The sequence below is a fragment of the Rhinatrema bivittatum genome, chromosome 3, assembly GCF_901001135.1.
Source record: "Rhinatrema bivittatum chromosome 3, aRhiBiv1.1, whole genome shotgun sequence".
NCBI classification, from domain to species: Eukaryota; Metazoa; Chordata; class Amphibia; order Gymnophiona; family Rhinatrematidae; genus Rhinatrema; species Rhinatrema bivittatum.
In genome coordinates, this window is record NC_042617.1 from 189,549,272 (window position 1) to 189,573,792 (window position 24,521).

At 40.6% G+C, this 24,521-nt stretch overlaps 1 protein-coding gene across 1 annotated transcript in view; it reads left to right on the top strand.

The window, feature by feature from the left end:
- Window positions 1-24,521, top strand: part of GRM1 (glutamate metabotropic receptor 1) — a 915,771-nt gene that overhangs the window by 217,883 nt on the left and 673,367 nt on the right. The window contains exon 2 of the mRNA XM_029594037.1: window positions 23,029-23,278. Within this exon, the coding sequence (XP_029449897.1) occupies window positions 23,029-23,278 (250 nt within the window). The remainder of the gene's footprint in view (window positions 1-23,028; window positions 23,279-24,521) is intronic.

The following is a 24,521-nucleotide window of genomic DNA, read 5'->3' on the forward strand; positions in this document are numbered from 1 at the left end:
GTTACCATTATTTTGTGGCATATTTTATTTATATAGCACTTCCAAGTATCAAGAAGGGGTACAAAAGTAAAGAACTTAGAGGTAAAATTTAAGATCCGCGTGCAGGCACACATGATCGTGCGTTTGCCGGCGCGCGCACATGGACACGGCGATTGTATAACATATGTGCTTATATGCATGTATATGCGCGCGTGTTATAAAATCAGCTATACACGCGTACATGCGTGTGCGATTTCATACTGATGCGTGCATCTGTGCACATATGACTACCCGAGCGCGTACGTGGGGGGATTTTAGTAGATAGGCGCGCTGACGCATTTGTCTGTTTCCCCAGTTTGTTCCCACTTCAGCCCAGTAAAGGACTTCCTAGACCCCCTAGCTAACTTGCCCTTCTTTTACCCTATTAGCCCTGAGCTTTGAAACCCCACTGACTAGCCTAATTTTTTTTGTTACACGACTTATACGTCATCCATAGCAGAAGTAAAGTTACGTGGTAGGGGACCCCGGCACGCGCCTGTGTGCGTAAACACTTATGTGCGGACCTCATGGTGCAGTTCTGGGCCACCCATGTCTTTGCCCATTCCCCCACCCAGACCAAGCCAATGCCCCACCCCCTTTTTTGGTGAAAACCTTTTTTATGCGCGTAGCGGGAGATACGCGCTTACCCGCGTGGGTTTTGTGCGGCATGCGTGGGTCCGAGACACGCATGTGTCTCCCGATTTTGGCGCGCTTAAGGCTTTTAAAATTGACCAGATAATGGATAAAGATCAGAGATCAGGCAATGGACATGCACAGGCCAAACTGAGGAGCCAGTTTTCAAAGAGTTTAGGCTCCTATATTGGCCCTGTTGAAAATTTGCTGAGTCCCTAAATTTAGGCTCCTAGTTTCATTAGGAACCAAAATTTAGGAGGATGTGACAGATGGAGGGGATGATTGCAAGGGAGATATAACTGCGGAGCTATGTGGGAATGGGGTCAGAGGAACAAGTAGTTAGTTTGGAGAAGGAGAGAAGAAGGGCAATTTCCTCCTTCGTGATTTCAGAAAAGGAAGAAAAATGTGGCAGCAGCCAAAGGAAGAGGAAGGTGAACAAAGTGAGGGCAGAGGAGGTGGTCTGGTGGAGAATTCCCAATTTATCTTGTAGTCATTTTATGGAAGAAGACAGCTAAGGAAGTTTAAGGAGGGAGGTAAGTGTGGTAAAGAGGTGGCAGGGGTTAGAGGCAAGAATGTTTGTCAGGAGGATATACAAATTTTGCTTAGCACGTATAATAGCTGACCAAAAGGATGTGAACATTTGAAATGAATGACAGCAGCATAACAACAGGATTTCCGCCACAAATGCTCTGCAGAGCAGATGCAGTAATGTAGGACATGAACACTGGAGGTAGGCGTTTGGCATGCCTTACTGCATGGGTAAGGGGTGAAGCAAGAGTGGCCAAAGCAGAGAACAGTATAGTTTTATAAGAAGACGCTCCCTCATCAAGAGATTATGACAAGAATGTAGAGGAGAAGAGAGATGACAGAACTGGAAATGATGCAGGGTTCCATAGCCTGAATATTCCTAAGGGCGATGGTGGCAATTGAATAATACTGTGGACGCGGGTGGTTAAACGTGAAAGTTATCAGATGATGGTCTGAAAGAGGACGAACAGAGGTGGAGATTTCAGGGAAAGTGCAATTAGAAGAAAAGGCAAGGTTAAGTAAGAGGCCATACTGGTGAGTGCGGTCAAAAATGGTTCTAGAAAGAGGGAAAGCCGGTAATCAAAGTCAGCAAAGAAGGAAGAGGGGGACTCACAATAGATGACAATTAACCAGAGTAAAAAGACAGATGGCGTGGGCTTGATATGGAAGAAGGAGTTGAAATCTGCAAGAGGAGGAGAGCAGCCCAACTCTGCCACCACGACTTACAGAGAGCAGCGTGTGAGAGAAATACAAGGTTTAGTGTTAGCATGTCTTGATTATTCTGAATCTGCTTATTTAGGGTTGCTAGCAAATGTGCTACAAGCCCTGCAGACTGTGCAGAATTCTACCTCTTGTATCATTGCTGGCTCTAATGCGAGAGGCCACTTAACACCTGTTCTGTATTCCCTCCACTGGCTCCTGATATAGTGGAAAATAACATTTAAAGCAGTCATGTGGATTCACAAGCTGTTGGGCATTTCTGTCTCGCTATGGATTTGCACCATTATACATATTTAGAATCCACCGAGGTTATTGAGGTCTGCTAATTGTGTCCTTTTCGGATGTCCCCCCTTCCCTTGTCTGGCTCATCCTTCTGCGACACGGGAAAGCGCTTTTTCAGTAGCAGGACCCATTTTATGGAACTCTTTTCTAGAAAATGTGCAAATGATTACATGTGCAAAATCTTAAGAAATAGCTTAAAGCATTCTTTTTTAGAAATGGTGTTTGACATTTGAGTATGTACTGTGCTTATTTTAGTTTTACTATGTTCTTTAAAAGAATCATTTTAAACCAGTCATTGCCATTAGATATCTAATGGGTATGATTTTATGAATGTTTTGATGCACTACTACTACTAATATTCCCTTTAGTTTGTCATGTCTATAACTATGTTCTAGCCACAGATGTAGTAAATTTGAATATTGTGAATGTAAAGCTGTAAGCCATTTAGAATTGTTGAGAAGCGGTTTAGAAATATTTAAATAAATAAAATAAATATATACACTAAAGTTTGAATTTATGCAGGTTATACATTATTTAAATAAAAAATTAAATTAACTGAATAAATAAATAATGACTTCCATGTCAGAGAGAAACATCAGAAGCAGGATCAACATGGGAAAGCCAAATCACAATCAAAGAAAGAAAATGGAGGGAATGAGAGCTAAAGAGGTCATGAATGAAAGCAAGCTTACTGGAAATAGACCAGGCATTCCACAGGGAACATGAGAAAGGGAAAGACGAGGCAGGAAGGATGGGAAAGGGATAAAGCTGGAGGGGTTATAGCTTGAAGCACAGATGGGATGACAACCACCTTGGAGAGCCAGGATTGGGATTCATGTTTCCAGATGAAAGGAGGAGGAGGAAGAGAATACAGAGAGGCAGAGGGTCAATGACAGGTGATAAGCATAATAATACTTTCAGGGAGAGAGGAGAAGGCTGGATGCGAGAATATTTTGAAGCTCAAGAGCAGTAGATAAGGCAGAGACAGTGGTTTGCAGTGCAGAATTAGATTGGGGAGGGTGAGAATCAGGTAGAGGAAGGATAATGGAGCCATAGGAAATAGGGAGAAGGAAAAAATGCTGCTGGCCTGAGATAGCCCTATGGCATGTGTTGAGAGGTGCTGGCTATATGAATTGCTTGTTCAAGGAGTGTGGGATGACAGATGCCCAAGTCTCAATGAACAGTGGTGTTCTGTGAGCTTATAAATATTTTGCTCCATGCTAAGTTATTATAAGAACATACAAATATAAGATATTCCATTCATGGTGAAACCAAAGGTCCATGAAACCCAGCATTCTGTATCCAACAGTGGATAGTGCTGGTCATTTGAAAGTACATGGCAGATCTAAAAGAATAGAGCCAGTATCTTATTGTTCACTTTAGATATAACTATGGCGTTCCCCAAGTCCATCTGGATAATAATTTTTTTATGGCATTTCACTCAAGTAAGTTGTTCAATCTCTAACTCAGCTATAATATAACTCCTGGAGGGGAAAACCTAGATACTGCACCCCAAGGCTTACATCTCAAATTTTGGACCCTAGTTACACAGTTCTACTCACGCTAACTTTCCACTCTTGAGAATCCAGGATACCCTATGGGGGGAAAGCTTAACTTTATGGCCCTTTTAATATGCTTACTCCCAACCAGCCAGTTAGTTCTCTGTAAAGAGCACTAATGGTCTCTTGAGAACAGTAGCAGCAATAATCATGCTGGAAACAGTATGGTTTCCAATTCAGTTGTACTGATAGTTTGTGAAAGTGAATTGAAGCATCTTAATAGCTCAAACTGAAAAAAAAAATAACCAATTAATTGTTACAAAATGAGATTTTAAATGTGTTGCGTTTTTCTCTATTCCAGTAAAAGTCATCCAATTACGTCAACCAATTCCTTGGGTAATTTAGCCCCATCTCTTCTCAGTTTACAATTGAATCTCCCAATGTTCTGATGGGAATGGGGAGAAAATGTATCCCAATTTACTTCCAGCATAAAAGAAAGTCCTAGTACTCATACTTCTCATGTGGTCTTCTCTATTCCTCACTTCTCATTCTGTAGCATCAATGGGGCACCTGAATTCTCACTCTTCCGAGATGACCCTCACCTGCATCCATAGCACAGGATCTCAAATCATACTTCTCAAATTCCTCCTTTCTGAGAATGAATGTGAGTCTATTCTTAACCGATGACACCTCTTCATCCCAGGTCTAATGACACCTCTTCAACTACCCCAGCTCTGAGTCCCCAGGCCCTTGTGTCCTCAGAAACATAAAAAGACAAACGTTCACTCAAAGGGGAAACTAAATAAGAGGCAGGAAGGGTGGAAAAGAAACTTCCTTCTCAATTAACTACAAGGTTCTTGACAAAGTCATGTACAAAAATGCAGGGATAAGGCACTTTGTCTCCTTACTCATCCTAGTCTGCATTCAGAGAAAGCTCGGAGTCCTAACCAGGAAAAATAACAAACATGCTGTTGTTTGGAAAGTGAACTCAAGAAATCTAACTCAAAAATCCATGCTTTGAAATGATGAAAAGGATTTATATAAAGTCAGAACACACCATCTATTTCTCCCACATGGGGGAATCCCTGTCCCAGCCTCAACTCTCTAATCTCTCTGGATTTCCCCAGAATTTTGCTTCAACATTTCTAGTAAGGAAACCTATGGTTCTTTACAATATAAACCTTGACCACATCCTCCAGCAACAAATTCCATTGCTTAATTGTGCATTGAATGAAAGAATACTTTCCCCAATATGTTTTAAATCTGCTATCTGCTAGTTTCATGGTGTGTTCCCTAGTCCTAGTACTATTTGAAAGGGAAAATAATAGTTTCCTATTTACCTTTTCTTCCATACTGATGATTTTATAAATCTCTATTATATCCTCTCTTAGTCACCTCTTCTCTAAGCTGAAGAGCCCTAACCTGTTTAGTCTTTCTTCATAAGGAAGCATTTCCATCCCCTTTACCATGTTAGCTGCCCTTCTCTACATCTTTTCTATTTCCGCTGTATCTTTCTTGAGATGCAGTGGAAATAGATGAGATGAGAAGTGCACATGATACTCTAGGTACAGTCATACCATATTGCTATAGAAAGGCATAAAGGTATTCATAGTTTTATTCTCCATTCCTTTTTCAATGATTCCTAACTTTCTATTTTTTTTTTAAACAATGCCACATACTGAGCTGAAGATTTCAACATATTGGGTCTGATTTTAAAAAGCATTTACATGCGTAAAACTGGGTTTTATGCATGTAAATGCACTTTACTCGAGTAAGTGGGCTTTTGAAAATTGCTACAATATATGCCATTGAATCGTCCATAGGATTTATTCACATAAGTGCACTTTACGTGAGTAAATGGCTTTTGAAAATTGCTACAATAGTAGTTACATTTATGCACGTAACTCCTTTGAAAATTACCCCCATTGTTTGCAGTAACTCCAGGATCCCTTTCTTGGGTGGTTACTCCAAATACTGAACCTATACCTACAGTACCTCTAGTTTGGATTATTTTTTCCCTTTGTGCATCACTTGGCACGTACCCACCACCGAGGTATCATAAGCACGGTGGCAACACCGCTGGGACAGCATGACTGGCATTGACCCAGCCGAGCCCCCAACACCGGCTCTCTCCCCCTAGAGTGGGAGCAGAGAGACATCAAGGCACGGCAGAGCAACCATTGTAGAGACGCTCCCTCCCCCTCCCGAGAAAGGAAGGAAAAGCCAGCTCCAGAGAACCTATGCCCACCCAAGGACTGCCTAGATCCCGCCCACTGCTGAGGGATCGTAAGCGCAGCAGTAATGCCACTGGGATAGCATGACCTGCACTGACCCAAGTGAGCCCCCAACACCAGCTCCCCCCCCTGGAGTGGGAGGCACTGGCAGAGCAACCATTGCTGAGATGCTCCATCCCCCTCCGAAGAGAGGAAGGAGAAGCCATCGCCAGAGGACCATCGCCAAGGGTTCTCTGCCCTTGGCGCGTGCATGAAGGAGCTTGCCCCTTTGTGTGTACCTGAAGTGCAAGCCCAAGATGCATATACCATAATATACTAATCTCTTGGCTGCAGCTATTTTAATCAGGGATCAAATAAGCTTTTTTGAACCCATACTTGGACAGAGCCTACATGGTGAACTAAGAAAGAAAATGTTAAAAAAGAAACAAAAAAGGAATACAACGCTTATCTTCCCACGATGAGTAACAACTCTTCCTCACTCTCTTCCTGCTTCGTGTTTACTCTGCTCCTACTAAACACTCAATCTCTAGCAAAAAAAAAAAAAATCCCTCTAATTAACAATCTAGGATTTAAACCCCTCTATTTTTGGCATATCTGAAACCTGGCTGACTGATAAATATAAAGTGTTCCTAAACCAAATTGTGAATGCTAACTATGATATATTTCACTTTCCAAGAGCCAAACAAAAAGGTGGAGGATTATTAATAATCAGTAAAAAAGAACTCAAGCTAATACCCTACAAGGTAGAAATGAACCCACCCTATGAAGTTGCAATCTTAAAATCTCCCCAAATAGGGGGCCAAGATGGCGGCGTGAGCGGTCGTGAGGTTAGCTGCTCCTGAGAAGTGTTTCTATTACCATTAAGATGCCGGCGAAGAGGAAGGGAAAGGTTCGTGTTTTTCCCCCCGAAACGCCCCTACCTTTAAACCAGAAGCGGATTACAAACTTCACTGCTGCAATGGTGGTGAAAACGGGCGACGATGTCCTCGCTGAAGCGTCAGGAGAGGGAGCTCCAGCGCTTCCTGAGGAAGTTACTCTCAGTCCCCCGGACTGCCGACCCCCACCGGCGCCCGAGGCACGGGCAGACTTCCAGCAAGCAGCGACTTCTGATGACATCACTCGGTCCCCGGATGGAGGACGCCGAGAAGGAGGAGCAGCACTGCCCTCAAGAATCTCCTCAAGCCTGCTAGGAACAGCAGGGACACCGGGTATGGAAGATCCGGAGCCCTTTTTGTCTCCAATAACCCCAAGAGAGGAAGGAAAGAGGTTGCTGGAAGTCCAGATGGGGGTCAGCCCAGGATCATCGATGGAACAGGAGAGGGGTGAGTTGATTATTCCCCCCAAACCACCCACGGTGACTCTGGACCTACTTTGGGAATTAATGGCCGGCATTGGGCAGTTTGTGAAAGAAGCAGACTGTAGATATAGAAAAGTGGAAGCTGAAATGCAATCCCTGACTCTTAAAGTGGAGGGTCATCATAAAGAAGTAGGAAAAAAGCTCACAGAGATCGAGAAAACAACTGCTCAAGTTCAAACTGTGAATGTTAAGCTGATTAAAGATATTGGGAATCAGTCCAAGAGACTGGAATCATTGGAAAATTACACCAGACATTTGAACTTGAGATTTTTAAATTTCCCGCGTGCTTTGGGGGAGGATGTCCAAAGCACTTTAAAAAAGTTTTTTCTTGAAAATTTAAAACTTGAAGAATGTAAATTGCCTTTAGTTAATAAAGCTTATTTCCTTACTAAGATAGAAGGGAGAATCTTAGGAAACCAATTGGGCTTGTTAGAAAATTTGACGCAATTTATAGAAAGTTCTGCTATTGAAATCATAGGCAGAGGTACTTTACTGGTATCCTTTGTAACAGAAAGGGATATCAGTATTGTAATGCGAGCATACTTTCAAAACATTGCAGAAAATTTCTATGGTCAATCGGTAAAGATCTTCCCTGATTTTTCTAGGCCCACCCAGTTAAGAAGGCAGGAATTTATTAAACTAAGACCACAAGTTTTGGCCTTAGGTTACACGTTTCTTTTGAAATACCCTTGCAGGTGTTTCATTAAAGGTAAAGGCGAAAACTTTATATTTACAGCTGTCGAACAACTTAAATCTTTTTTGAATGTGAGAAATGTGGCCGCCCCATAGTAGGGAATATTGACAGTCAGTAAAGTAATACACCACCTGATAAACGTTAAAGCCAATTATCCTTAAGTAAGGTATTATGATTTTCTCCCCCAAGTTTTCTTAGTCTTGGCCCCAATTACTCTTTGTTCTCTTGAGGTAACATAAATGTATAGATGATGAAAAAATTTTGAGTTGTAATGAGAAAGTTGTTACTATTATGTTTATCCGTATTTCATTTTCCTGGAAGTATGATATTATGAATACTTTTGAAAAAATTAATAAAGTGTAAATTAAAAAAAAAAAAAAAAAAAAAATCTCCCCAAATAAACTTAGGACTGATCCATTGTCACCATGACAAAAAAGATTGCTCACCTCTGATTGAATTATTCGCTAAGGTTTTCCCATCACCAGAATGTACTCTAATTATAAGAGCCTTCAACCTCCATGTAGACAAAACACCGAGAAAATTAGCCTGTGAAATGTTTTTAGAAGCAATGGAAGCCCTGGGATAGTCACAATTCATCTTGAAAGCCACTCATAAAGTGGGTCACACTCTAGACCTAATATTTGCAAATACAAGTAATTGACTAATCAATACCTCACACATGATTTTGCCCTGGTCTGATCACCAATTAATAAAAGTGGATATAGTCTTCACCAACCAAACCCATACTAGGATAGATAAGATACTTTTACCTTCGGGAAAAATATAGAAATGGAAGTACTTGCTGAAGCAATAGAAAATAAGCTCCATGAGCTAAATCAAACCAATTCCACATTGGCATTTGATTCCTGGGATAAGATAGTCAATGACTTAGCTGAAATCCCCAGTCCTGTCCAGAAAAAAACTATTTACAAAGAAAGGAATAACTCCAAACATAAAAAGCCCTGATACAATGATGAATTAAGAAGAACTAAACAGAAACTTAGAAAATTAGAGAAACAATGGTGGAAATGCCCATCTGCAGAATCTCTTGAAAAATATAAATCCTTCCTCACATTATACCATACACTAACCAATAAAGCAAAAAAAGATTACTATGCTAAACAAATTTACAGGGTTATATTTAATTCCAAACTGCTCTTTAAGAGTGTTAAATATTTAATTAAACCCGACATCATACAACTTCCCAAAGGCCTCTTGCAATGATTATGCCACTACACTCATAGACAAAATCATTAAGTTGAAAAAACAATTCACTATCTGTTCGCCAACAAAAACATCTGAAGACTGAAAAGACATAGTTAAGAGGTCCATACTCGACAGAGTTTCAAAACTGGAAATCTGTGAAATCATTGCAAAGTTAAAACTGTTGCTCACCCATGTGACCCAATACCAGCCAGTTACTTTAAACAAATACACCAAGTTATCACTCTGAGAATCACAACCTTAACTAATCATTCACTATCAAAAGGAATTATACCACATAGCTTAAAACAAGTGGTGATAAAGCTGATCCTAAAATAATAAGACTGGTAGAACTGATGATTGGGACAGCTATTGTCCAATATCCAACCTTCCGTTTCTAGCCAAAGTTCATGTGAAAACAGTGTTGTTCCAACTTGTAAATCACCTGGATAATCAAAATCAATTTGGATTTAGGAAACATCACTCAATTGAAACATTACTCTTCTCATTAACGGACTTGGTTTTACGAGGGCTTGATGCAAATGAATCTTATTGCCTTGTGCTAATTGACACTATGGACAATAACCTGCTATGCCTTCAGATGAGAAACAAAGGGATCGACGACATGGTTCTCAGATGGTTCACTTCATTTTTATCTAACAGAACATGCCAAATCAAACTGGGCAACCATATATCTGACACTTTCCTGCGGCCCATTGCGTGGCGAGAGGCTGCAGATTAAAGCATTATAGAGCTTAAGATCTATGATATTGTCATTTGATGAGATTGTGTTGAAGTGTTTTGTGGAGTTAGAGATTCTAGTTTGTCTCCTCTTTCCTTGTATTTGGTTGTGATCAATTGGAGAGGTAGCTGTTCCTTTTTGTTGTTGTGATCACTCTCCAATGTGATACAGGAGGCCCTCAAGGCTCAGCCCTTTCAGCAATACTATTCAATATTTACATGCCCCCACTGTGTAAGTTACTGATGAATCTAGGAATAACTTTCTTCTTGTATGCTGATGACTTACAGTTTTACATCCTACTCTCCAGATCATTTGGAAACACAGCTTTCATACTCTTAACCTATATGAAAGCAATACAACATGAACTATCACAACTTACACTGACATTAAACCCTAAAAAGACTGAAATCATTTGGCTGAATATAAACTCAGTCAAGCCACCTGCCCTTTACCTGGGTAATTTTCAAATGAATCCCTCAAATCAAGTACGTGATTTAAGTGTTCAGCTAGATGAGAACCTCACAATGAAAAGGCACATTAGTAAATTAAGACAGGTTACACCAAGTTATGCATACTACATCAGCTGAAACCATTATTAACTTTTGCAGACTTCTCTACTGTATTGCAAACTCATCTTCTCAAACCTGGACTACTGTAATGCCTTACTACCAGGATTCCAGCAAGTCACTTAAAACCACTACAACTATTACACAATCCTGCAGTAAGACTATTTTCAAGATCTAGGATATATGATCACATTACACCCTCGCTGATATCACTACATTGGTTACCAGTACAATCCGAATCTACTATAAAGAATTAATGATAATATTCAGCATCATTCACTCCAATAACACCGGCTTATTAGGAGTGACACTACAACCTTACAACTCTCAATGAACACTAAAATCTCAAAATAAAGAACTATTGTCTATTCCCACAATACATTGCACACATCTGATGCAAATAAGAGTTCAAGTGTTTTCAACAGCAGGTCCAAAGCTCTGGAATTCCCTGCCTGAGGTGTTACGTATTTTACCAGACAGAAAGAGATTTAAACGTTAACTAAAAACTTGGCTATTCAAAAACGCATATAATCTAACATAAAAACATCAGAATATTCAGAACCACAAAAACAAGAAGGACAAAATAATAATTGAATCATAAAGAAAAATGGAAGTTTCACAAAACAACTCACTAAGATGAGAAATCTATCACTTTGTAATTATCCGTACTGTTAGCCTCATGTACCTGATCAATTTTAATACTATTAAATTTCTCTTGATAGATAACAATGCCTGACTATGAATACCTCCTCTGTAACCAATCTTTGGGCTAGATTTATCAAAATATTGCATGCGATAGGAAGAGGGGTATGTTTTATGGTAATAGCCTATTTATCGCAATGTGCATTATCTTACAACTTCGCATAGGTATTACCGCAAAGTGCATTAACTTTTCACACTCTCTACCTGGGTAACATCAAGCTAGGTTGTGAGAACACTGTACAAATCTCATTGTTGTGTCAGTTTCCTCACTCTGAAAGACATCAAATCTTCACAAGAGTGCACTGCTCTGTTCGTACGTCTCACTCTGCATGTCAAAGTGGCCCCTAACCCCTACACTACCAGGGATGTGAATTGTTTTTAACGATTAAAAATATTGTCCGATATTTTTAATATCGTCATTAATCGTTAAAGAGTGCGAAACAATAGAAATTCCCCCGATTTATTCTAAAAAATCAATAATCGTCTTAGGGGTAGATTTTATAATTTTGCGCAAGCGCGTACTTTTGTTCGCGCACCAGGCGCGAACAAAAGTACGCTGGATTTTATAAGATACGCGTGTATCTTATAAAATCTGGGGTCGGTGCGCGCAAGGGGGTGCACATTTGTGCAACCTGCGCTCGCCGAGCCCAGCGCGCACTGCCTGTTTCCTCCGAGGCCGCTCCGATTTCGGAGCGGCCTCAGAGGGAACTTTCCTTCGCCCTCCCCCCACCTTCCCCTCCCTTCCCCTACCTAACCCACCCCCCCCCCGGCCCTATCTAAACCCCCCCTTACCTTTGTTGCACGATTTACGCCTGCTAAAAGCAGATGTAAATCTGCGCGCGCCTGCGGGTTGCTGGCGCTCCATCACCCGACTCGGGGGCTGGTCCGGAGGCCTCAACTACGCCCCCGGGCCTGCGCCACGCCCCCAGGCCCGCCCCTGCAACGCCGCGTCACGCCCCCGAAACGCCGCATCATTTTAGGACATGCCCCCAACACGCCCCCGACACGCCCCTTTTACAAAGCCCCGGGACTTACGCGCATCCCGGGGCTCTGCGCGCACCAGCGACCTATGCAAAATAGGCGCGCCGGCACACGAGGGCTCTGCGTGCGTAAATACGGCCGGATTTACGTGCGCAGGGCATTTAAAATCTGGCCCTTAGTGCGCACTAACGGGAGTTAGTGCGCGCTAACAGGAAGTTAGCGCGCACTACCCATTGTTAGTGCGCACTAACAGAAAATGATACAATTTGACACTTTTCAGGTCAGTTAGGAATGAATATGTATTCCTATTGGCTGCCCTCTTATTTATTGATGTTACCAAGGTTCCCACTGAGGTGATAGTTTAATATATGGGGGATCGGAAATGGAAATGGTTGGTAGCTTGACAAAGGGAAGGGAAAGGGGGAGGTGAAGGGCCAAGCAGTCCCTCTCCCTGGTCTCTGAAGGACAGATCTTTCCAGAAAATCAGAGCTGCTGAATGCAGGGGTTGTCTCCCCCTTCACATCCCTCTTCCCCCCCCCCATTCACTGTGCTCAAGTTTGCAGTTCCTGTGTTAAACTAAACTTTTTTTTCACTAGAGTAGAATAAAATAAAATGAAGTACTTTGTGTATTAAACTAAATAAACTTTACATAAAATGAAATTAAGTACTTTTCTATATGCTACTTTAGTGAAACAAAACATTTATTAAAGAAACTTGCAACCTGAGCTTCAAAACATTAACATACTATAGAAAAACTAAACAAAAAACTTTATTATTAATTTATTATATTTACAGTGGTTAAATTTAAAGAGCAGGCTGAGGCTAGACTGGCTACTGGCTAGTGGCTACTGCTGGCACTGGTATTGCTGCAGCCTGCTGGCACTTTTTTTCTGTTTCTGGCTACTGCATGCTATATCTTGTAGCAAAATGGCCACGGGGGACAGCACCAAGCATGCGCGGCTTAGTGCGTACCTCTAGCTAATGAACATTTCCTCAAATGTTACTTTTAAACCACTAACAATTTTTAATAGTGCGCACTAGCTCGCGTTAGTGCGCACTATTCAGAAAAACAATTTTTTTACCAAAAAATCATGCCGATCAGATTTTTTTCTCCCCCCAGCCGAACCCGATCGTTAAAACGATCGAGCACACAATTCACATCCCTATACACTACTACCTAAACGTCATCTCTAGTTGCTAGGTGGGCCTCCTATAGTAGCATAAATAGCTGCTTACTATGGTGCCACCCCAGAGGATCTCTCTTTCTCTCTCTTTCCCTCTCCCCCTATATCTCAGGCCCTTCCCCAAATCCCCTCCCACATCTCATGCTCTTCCCCAGCTTAGAAATGCCCACAACAGAATTTGCGAAAAAATCACAATTTGCGTTATGGGCATATCACACAGCTTAATGCTAATGAAAAAGGTGTAGTTATTTTCAGTGTTAAAACTGTGCAATATCATGCGTTATGACTTCGCGATGCCAGCCCACTTTCACAAAATTCCCGCCCCCACGCCGCCCAATCCCTCCTCTTTTAAAAATTAGCATCGAACCATGCGTTATGGTGCTTTTTGCATGCGAAAACTCCATAACGTGAGTTGGAAAATGGCTCTATTTGTTTGTTGGTTGAGTTATAATTATGGATGCCACTTTGTAAACTGTTCTGATCTTCTCATGGAATGATGATATATAAAACGTCTACATAAATAAGTAAATTTCATCTGCCATTTAGACTCCCAGTTTCCCAGTCTTACAAGGTCCTTTTGCAGTTCCTCTCAATCTGCTGGTGTTTTAACTACTTTGAATATTTTTTTTGTTATCTTTAAATGTGATCATTTTGCTTGTTGTTCCCTTTTTCATATCATTAATGAAAAACAACATTGGTTCCAGTAAAGTTCCATGGGACACAACATTAGTTACCTTTCTCCACTGGGAAAACTGACCATTTAGTCCTACTCTTTGCTTCCTATCTTTTAACCAGTTTGCCTATGCACAGCAAGACATCACCTCCTCTTCATGACTTTTTTTTAATTTTCTGAGGAGTCTCTCATAAGGGACTCTATCAAAATGCATTCTGAAAATCCAAATTTAATATGCTGATTGCCTTCTTTTATCCTCATGCTTATTCAAACCTTCAAAGAATTTATTTATTTATTTATTTTATTTATTTAACAGATTTTATATACCCGTATTCGTAGCTACATCATATCGGTTTACATATAACATAATGCAAAATACATGGGCCAGGGAGAACAGCAACTTGGAGGAGGGGGAGTCAATGGAAAAGTATAATTACAGCGGATATAAGATAATACATTGTTATGAGGGAACAATAGGGGAGTCAACAGAAAAGTATAGTTACAGCGGATATAAGATAATACATTGTTATGACGTAAAAATGAATATAAAAAGGAAAAGAGGAAGGAGGGAAGAGATGTTATTAACATAGGGGCATGGAAAATATTTTGAATCGGTTAGTAAGGTATGACCTCCCTTTGCTAAATCCATGGTGACTCTTCCTCATTAAACCATTTTAATCTATATGACCAGTAATTTTGCTCTTAACAATAGCTTCAACCATTTTATCCAGCATCAATATCATGCTTGTCAGTCTGTAGTTACTTTGGTCTCCCTTGGAGATCTTCATTTGCTATAAGAATAGAGACAAATTTGAATGATAGGTTCCTTTAAAGTGCTAGGGTGAATATCAGATCTCGATGATTTGTTAATATTTAGTCTGTCAATTTGCTCTAGTACCTCTTCCAGATTCTCACTGACTTGATTCAGTTCATCTGAATCATCACCTACAAAGAATGGTTAGGCATGAGTATCTCCCCAACATCTTTCTCAGTAAAGACCAATATAGTGAATCCATTTAAAGCTGAATTTTAAAAGCCCAGCATGTGCCAAAACTGGGAGGTATGTACACAAGTCAGGCCAATGTGTGCCGAATGTATTTTAAAAGCCGCCCGTGAATGTATGTATCTCTTGCCATTCGCACAAATGAAAAGTTCCAAAAATGGGTGGGGCATGGGCGTGGTCTGGGCAGGGCACGGGTGTTCCTGGATTTTACCTTGAAAATTGCCTATAAATACTTGTACACATAGCTGCATACCAAGGTCCCCTCTGCATATCTTTACTTCTGCTATGGATGGTGTGTAAGTCAAAAAACAAAATAAAATTAAAAATAAACACATCAGCGGGGTTTTATGGGTTGGGGCTGACAGGGGAGAAGAGAGGCTATTAAACCAGGGGGGTTTGGAAGTCCTATTCCTTACATGGGCAAACTGGAAACAAACTGGTAAAATTGATATTGGCGTCAGCGTGCGTGTCTTTTAAAATCCCCCACTTATGCAATAGAAGTAGCATTTGCACGCATAGGTGCACGTTCACTTAAAATTGCACGCACATGTGTGCACGTTCAGGCTGTTTTATAAGATGCAGATATATATGTGCTTATGTTATAAAGTGGTTGCATTCCTGGGTGCAGGCCGATGAATGCGTGCAAATGTGCACTCTTGAGCCTGTTTAAAAGTTGCTGTCTCTGTTTTTCTGTTATAGCCTTATCCTCTGAGTGTTCCTTTTAACCTGATCATCTAACAGTGCAACTAACTCCTTCACAGGTTCTTGTATTTAAAATTCTTGAAAAAACTTATGAGGCAGATTTTAAAAGCCCTACGCGTGCCAGGCCTATTTTCAAAAGGCCTGGAGTCACTCATAAAGCCTCGGGACGCGCACATGTTATGAAATCGGGCGTACAATTGTGCGTGCTGGGTAGAGCACACAAATGTACACTTTCGGGCGGATTTTAAAAGCCCTGCTCGCGTAAATCCGGGCGGATTTACGTGAGCAGGGCCTTGCACGCCGGCGCGCCTATTTTCCATAGGCCGCCGGCACGCGCAGAGCCCCGGGACGCGCGTAGGTCCCGGGTTTTTTGGAAGGGGGCGTGTTGGGGGCGTGTCGAGGGGGCGGGACCAGATGATGCGGCGTTTTGGGGGCAGGGCGCAGCGTTTCGGGGCCGGGACCGGGGGCGTGGTTTAGGCCCAGGGCGTTTCGGGGGCGTGGCTGCGCCCTCCGGAACCGCCACGGGTCGAGTCTCGGCGCGCCAGCAGCCCGCTGGTGCGCGGGGATTTACGTCTCCCTCCGGGAGGCGTAAATCCGTGGATAAAGGTAGTGGGGGGGTTTAGCTAGGGCCGGGGGGGTGGGTTAGGTAGGGGAAGGGAGGGGAAGGTGAGGGGAGGGCGAAAGAAAGTTCCCTCCGAGGCCGCTCCGATTTTGGAGCGGCCTCGGAAGGAACGGTTTATAGGCTGCGCGGCTCGGCGCGCGCCGGCTGCCCAAAATCGGCAGCCTTGCGCACGCTGATCCAGGATTTTAGAAGATACGCGCGGCTACGCGCGTATCTTATAAAATCCAGCGTACTTTTGTTTGCGCCTTGTGCGCAAACAAAAGTACGCGAACGCGCTTTTTAAAAAAATCTACCCCTTTGCGCGTACCTTTTAAAATCTGCCCCTTTATTATTAGCTTTTGCTTCTTTGGAAAGTCTCTTCTCAAATTCTTTTTTTGGCCTGCTTTATTAAAATTTTACATCTAATTTGGCAGTGTTTATATGCCTTCTTATTTCATCATTTAGGTGCTGCTTTCTATTTTTTATGCCTTTTTGTCTTTGATAGCCTCTTTCACAGCACCATTTAGCTATTTTGGCAGATGCCTTTTCTTCTTTTGACCTTTATTAATTTGTGAAATACATCTTATTTGGACTTTTATGGTAGTGTTTTTAAATAGTCTCCATGTCTCATAGAAGCTTTTAATACTTATAACTGCTCCTTCCTTTTAGTTTCCTTCTAACTGGTTGTCTCATCTTATCATAGTCTCCTTTTTAAAACTATTACAGCTCAACTTTCAAAACTGTCTGCAGTATACTACTTGCATGCATATGTGGACACATGGAGATTTATGCTTGTAGTTTATAAACTATGTGGTAGGAGCAGCACAGTTTCTAAAATATCATGTATTTCTGACCTGAAAGTATGCACATATGTTGTAGTACGCACATATATATGTAATGCAACAACACATATGCTGTCTACCTTTTTAAAAAAAATGTGCATGTGTATTTTATATGTGAAATAATTGTAACAATTTTCACATAATAACCCAGAAATAAATGCAGAGGCCTTTATATTTTAAATTATGCATGTACACTGTTCTGAAAATACTTAGTTACACACATATATGGAGTCACCAGTTCACCAATTCCTCCACCAGTTCACCTAGACCCTCTAGTACTTCACCTCGAACCCTCACTAGTTTGCCCACCTAATAACTGCAGACAAAAGACAAGTCCAATTTCAATTGTGCGACTCAATTAGCAGTCACAAAAGTGTTGACAAGTTTGATAATGTACGCATCTATACCTCTTTCAAAATAGCAACTTGCATATATTCTTATGAACACTGCCCTGGACCTCCACAGACAACCCCTCTTTTATAATTTATGTGTGATACTGAGGGTATGCATGTACTCATGAAGTTTATACATAGAAACATACATAGAAACATAGAAATGACGGCAGAATACCAAATGGCCCATCCAGTCTGCCCAGCAAGCTTTCACACTTATTTTTTCTCATACTTATCTGTTACTCTTGGCCCTTAGTAACTTTTTGTTTCTATTTCACTTCCACCCCCACCATTGCTGTAGAGAGTAGTGCTGGAGCTGCATCTAAGTGAAGTATCTAGCTTAATTGGTTAGGGATAGTAACTGCCGAAATAAGCAAGCTACTCCCACGCTTATTTGTTTACCCAGCCTGTGCAATTCAGTCCTTGTTGGTTGTCTGAGTATAATTCCACTTTACTTCATTCTCCCCTGCCGTTGAAGCAGTGAGCTGCACTGGATGTGTATTCCAAGTGAAGTATCATGCTTATTTGATTCGGGGTAGTAACCACCGTAACAAGCAAGCTACACCCATGCTTATTTGCTTATCCAGACTATGTAATTCAGTCCTTGTTGGTTGTTGTCTGAATATAAATCATCTTTTCTTCATTCCTCCCTGCCGTTGAAGCAGTGAGCTATGTTGGACATGCAGTGAAAGTGAAGTATCAGGCATTATTTGGTTTGGGGTAGTAACCATAGTATAAATGTGTACATGGCACTTATGTGCATTTATGCTATTTTTACATATGTACCCCCCAAGTCATTGTTTGAAAATTTACCCGATAACTTTCCCATCTTTAGCTAAATCAAATACCGCAGTCTGATTGTTATTGAAATTGAAATATTTTAATTTATTACCCTTGTACTGGTCTTTACAATGGTTCCTTGTTAAGTTTCAATTAGAATTTAAAATTATTTTTGATTTTTAAAGGTTTGCGTGATCTAAGTCCTGATTATTTAAGATCAAGTCTAAATCTATATTCCCCTGGGAGACAATTATATTCCTCTTTTAAAGTCTTACTGGATATTCCATCTAAATTGAAATTGGCTGATATGGAAAAGAAATCCTTCTCTTGTTATGGACTTAGGCTCTCGAATTTACTCTGAACGAGATTTTTATTTTATTTTTTTTTCTGGATGTTTTATTCTGTTTTAGTTTTGTTTGTAATTATGATAAAATCAAAATCTTAAAAAATATATATTAACATTGTTAGAACAATTTATGTTGTATATCACCTTGAGTCCCTGGAATGGGGTGATTAAGAAATGTAAGAAATAAATAAAAATAAATAAAAGTTGTATTATTGCAGTACATTTATTTATTATTTTTTCTCCAGTGATTATCTCAAATTTGATTGTATTATAATGATTGCCAAGCAATTTCCTCACCGTTACCCCTTGCACTAGATCCCACATTCCAGTTAGATCTAAAGTACCCTCCCAACACACATCCCTTCTCATTGGTTCTAGGTTCATTTCCTCTAGAAAGCAGTTATTTATAGCATCTAGACACTTAACTGCCCTGACATGGCCTGATGAGATATTCACCTTTCAATATTAAGGTATTTGAAAATTCTCATCCTATAATAGCTTTCCTAATTTCTGGTTGATTATAATAAGAATGAAAATATATTTTTATTTATATTCTGCCTTTCATAACACTTCAAACTGAATTACATTCAGGGACTGTAGGTAGTTCTTTATGTCTAGATAGCTTACAATCTAACTTTGTACCTGTTAGCATTTCACAATGTTTCATCATCATCGTCAAGTGGATATTGGTACAAATTTCAGAGTACAATTTCTTACATCATTTATTCTCTATGGAATCTTTAACATATAGTGTTATGGAAACAAAAAAAGGGATAACACCGAATGTCCTTTAAAATATTTATTAAGAATTTGCCCGACTCAAGGCCTGAGTTTCGCCCTTTTATAAAAGGGCTGCTTCAGGGGCGTCTTAATAAAATACAGATATACTTTATCCCACCTTCGTCTAGTTAAAAATATCAAACATCTGGTGATATGTAGTCATCCATGTTATTATTCTCTTTTGTTAAGTGAACAAACCAACTTATTGAATTTCTTATAACATCGATGCGGTGTAACCACACTTATGACTTCTTGGAAGATATAATCTTCAGTACTTAAATAAATCCTATTCCTTATCTAGGCTTTAGTTTAAAACTTTAGATATCGGAGAAACACTCCTGCTGTCAGATTGTAAGCAGTTTCCCCATTTTTGGCAGTTGACAATTTTCATTCCATTCTTCAGACTCTGATTATTTACAGTCTGGGTTATTGTAATACATTATATTTAGGCTTACCCAGAAGTTCTCTTGAACCTCTGTGGATTGACCAAAATTCAGCTGCATGCTTACTAACTGGTATTGGCCTTCGACAATATATTATATCAGTTTTACAGTCACTCCCATTGGCTTCCCATCCAGTGGAGAAAAAAAATTAAAAATTGCAACATTAATTCACAAGCTGCACAATATTCGCAATGCTCTTGTTCTGAATTTCATGTTTCAGATATATCATCCTGGCAGGTCATTATGCTTCGCTAATAAAGACTTGTTGGAGGTTTTTTCCATGCTTTACACATAGTTTGGGGAGACCCATGATCATGCTTTTTCAATTGCTGGACCTATTTTCTGGAACTCACTTCCTGAGCAGCTTCAGCTAATTGTTTGTTCCAATCAGTTTTAAAAAAACAGCTAAAACATAAATATTTATTCCCATGAAGAATGATCCGATAAGATATCCAGGTACATGTACCTACATAACTTTAAACCTAACTGGATACATTCAAACATTTTATTTTATTTATTTTATTCAACAACTTTTTTATACCGACATTCGAGGGTACATCATATCAATTTACAAGGAACTAAGAGAAATACAGGGGTAGATTTTAAAAAAGAGCGCAATCGCGTACTTTTGTTCGTGCAGCAGGCGCAAACAAACGTACGCTGGATTTTATAAGATACGCGCATAGCCGCGCGTATCTTATAAAATCCTGGATCGGCGCGCGCAAGGCTGCCGATTTTGGGCAGCCTGCGCGCGCCAAGCCGCGCAACCTGCCTCCGTTCCCTCCGAGGCTGCTCCGAAATCAAAGCAGCCTCAGAGGGAACTTTCTTTCGCCCTCCCCTCACCTTCCCCTCCCTTCCCCTACCTAACCCACCCCCCCGGCCCTATCTAAACCCCCCCTTACCTTTGTCCCTCAATTTACGCCTGCTAGAAGGAGACGTAAATCTACACGCGCCAGCGGACTGCTGGCGTGCCGTCATCCGACCCGGGGGCTGATCCAGAGGCCTTGACCACGCCCCTGGGCCGGTGCCACGCCCCGGGCCCGCCCCCGAAATGCCGCATCATTCGGCCATGCCCCCAACACGCCCCCGACACGCCCCCGACACGCCCCCTTAAAAAAACCCCGGGACTTACACGCGTCCTGGGGCTCTGCGCACGCAGGCGGCCTATGCAAAATAGGCGCACCGGCGTGCGAGGGCCCTGCTCGCGTAAATCCGGGTGGATTTACGCGAGCAGGGCATTTAAAATCCGCCCGACAGTGAACAAGGCAAAAGGAGAAGGGGCAAAAACAATAGATATAGGTTAACTAATAAGAATATAAAAAGTAAAATGAAAAATAGTAATTGATAGGGTTTAAAGTTATCTGGATAAAAGTAGCCAGATAATGTTATTCATGTATATTCAGTAGAATGATTATCCTGCTGAATATCCTTGATAACTTATCTAAGTTTTAATAAATTATCCTCTCTCTCAGGTTTTCTGAATTAGAGATGTGCATTGGCTCTAAACAAATGGGTAAAAAGCAACACATTTTTTGTTTCATTTCATTGACCCCGAAACAAATGGAACGTGCCCACAAATGAAATGAGAATTTTCATTTTCGCTTCCCAGTCAAGCCTATCGCCCAGTCAAGACTATGGCTATGCTGAGTAAACTGGTGCAGGCAGGATCTAACTGATAACAAGAGTTGCCACTCTGTCTAGCTGCTAAATCCCAGAATGAACACCTTAGGAATCTTTCTGACATTCTGCTACCTACTATGCCACAGATGTACTACTTTGGGGGGTCTTTCTGACACTTTGCCTACCTGTCATACTCCATCCATCTAGCTAACTAAATACTGAGCTTTTCCCAGCAACCACTTTTAAGCTTCCCATGGACCAATCTGGACTCTTGGGGGGTATGGCCATGTCCCGGCTAACAGCTTGTCTGAGGCTACCTCATTTTAAATCATTCTGTGGCCTCATCAGCAGGGCACCAGCCTTTGGGAATTCTCATACTGATGACAGACAATATACATATACAGACTATAGCAAAACCCTAAGCCAAAAGGAAGAAATGCAGGCCCAACAGAAAATGTGCACAAGAGAGACCTTTTGTTCTAAATATGGGAAAGTTGTCAGTAGGATGAGAGAACTAATAGAACACCAGAAAATCAACAAAGGGAAAAGTCTATATTCAGCTACAGAATATGTGAAAAGCTTTTTTAATTAAAGTAACTGTTACAAATTACCAAGAAAGCCACAATGATGAGAGACTGTTGTCATGTTTGATTGTTACAGGTTGCTTAGATTATTTTTTAAACACTGGGAAGAACAGTTTCTGTCGGATGAGGGATTTTCCAAATGTAGCCAAGGCTACATAGAAAAGGTGAAAATGTTCCCTATTGAGACCCCAAGTATTCCAACTGGAAATTATTAAATAAAAAAATGTCTCATATATATTCCTAGAGCTTGGACAATTAAGCCTTTTTGAGCAATATGATAGGGATAGCCCTGGCCCCTTTGCCTCCAACATTATTAAGGCCTAGATTTTCTAACCTACCGCTGTGTCATGAATAGCTCAATACAGGAGGGCGGGAGGGGGGGGTGAGGCGGGGGCGGGCCGGCTTTCACACCCAATAGCACCATCATAAAAGGTGGTGCTGTTGGGCGTGAAATAGGCAGCGGAAAGGCTCTTTACCTTTTCCCCGTCCACGCTGTCTTCGCGGCGTCCACCTGGTGTCGCCCCGACTCCTCCTGTTCCAGTCTTAATGCCGCCCCTTTTTAATGATCGCATGCGAAAAGTCCCTTTTCACGTACGATCGCTTTGAAAAATGACCCCCTAAGTTTGCATTTCTCTCTCTTAAGGCTTATTTGATTTAGTCTCTACTTGGGTATATTTCCTGAAAATAGTTGGGCATTTTTTTTATTGGATTTTGAATTGGACTTGTCAAATAATATTTGACTGGGAAAGTGTTATTTTTCTTTGATGTAATTTGATTATTTATTTATGCTAAATTGAAATTTTCATCTCAAGATTTTCTTGAAGATTTGTTAAAAAATGCATTATGAATAAAACATTAAAAAATAAAACTGTTCTCATTACTTAATTATCTATTGTGCTTTTATTTTTTCTTGGATTAGGAAATTATGGAGAAAGTGGAATGGAAGCCTTCAAGGAACTGGCTGCCCAAGCAGGCTTGTGCATAGCCCACACTGATAAAATCTACAGCAATGCAGGAGAGAAGAGTTTTGATCGGCTGCTGAGGAAGCTTCGGGAGAGATTGCCAAAGGCTAGGGTGGTCATTTGTTTCTGTGAAGGGATGACAGTAAGAGGGATCCTCATGGCAATGAGGCGTCTTAGAGTAGCTGGGGAATTTCTGCTGATTGGAAGGTAAGTAATAGAAATGGATTTTGCATACGATTCAGTTAATCAGTGATCATGGATCTAGTACCATTATTTTATAGTTTTTAAATGGGTAATTATGCTTTCAAACTTAAAAAATGTACAAGTATTATTGTAATAAAGAGTCAAAATAGATATACCTAAAACGAAGGAGATATCATATTAAGCAGTGCAAAAGGAAGAACAGAAGGAAAAATAAAGTGCAATAGTTTTTACTGGAAGCAACAAGATCTAAAAATCTGTTCTGTTGAAATTGCCTTAATTTTGAATCAGATCCATTTTGTCATGCTATTGTTATGATGAACCACCAATTTTTATTAAATTGAAAGCCCTGTACTGTCTTTCAATGCTGTCCTGTAAATGTGTTAAGTTGGGTTTGTTAGCATTTTATTATCCTAAAAAGCAGAGGCGGAGACTGTTTATACCATTATGGTCTTCATAACACCATTAGCATGGGGCATATGGGGTACCATTTATTTTATTCCAGTGAGTTCTGTGAATTTTGGTTCTATTTTCTGAAGGAATTTGATATGTGGCATATTGTAATCAGATATGACTTAAAAGAGCAGAGGTTTAAACATAGGAGTACCAAACTGATCTCAAAGTCCACAAATAGGTCTGGTTTTCAGGGTAATCAAAATATGCAAGTTAAGACTCTTCTAATATACAATGTGCTTGTGGATATCCTGAAAATTCCAGCCTGTTTCTGGTCCTTGAGGAAAGAAGTTGAATACCCTAATTTTAACATAATGATCCAACTATTCATTACATTGAATTTCACAGCTAAGAAGCAAAGGAGACTCATGTTAGTACTATGTTATAGTTAGCTAATCAAACTCACGTTGGCCACTAAGGAACTGACTCACTAAGGCTTTTCTCTTATTCTGTGTTTACTAGAAAAAGCTTAATGAATCATGCCTTACATGTATTGTACACCACTGTGGGACACTTACTGCCTTAAAAGAAAAATACAGTAGCTACCAGTTGCAGAATATTTTATAGAGATACGACCAGGAAGGTGAATAGGATTGTATTTCAATGCATCCAAATATTTTTTGGGGCTGTGTGTGTGTACAGAATTTTACTGATGGGTGAATTTCTGGCTGCTTAACTTTAGCAAAGAGCTACAGATATGCAAGCTTTGAAACAAAGTGGAACTGCAGCCCATGTTCAGAATAAGATAACAAAAGGAGAGAGAGAACCTTTCTACAAGGCCCTCATAGTAGTTAAG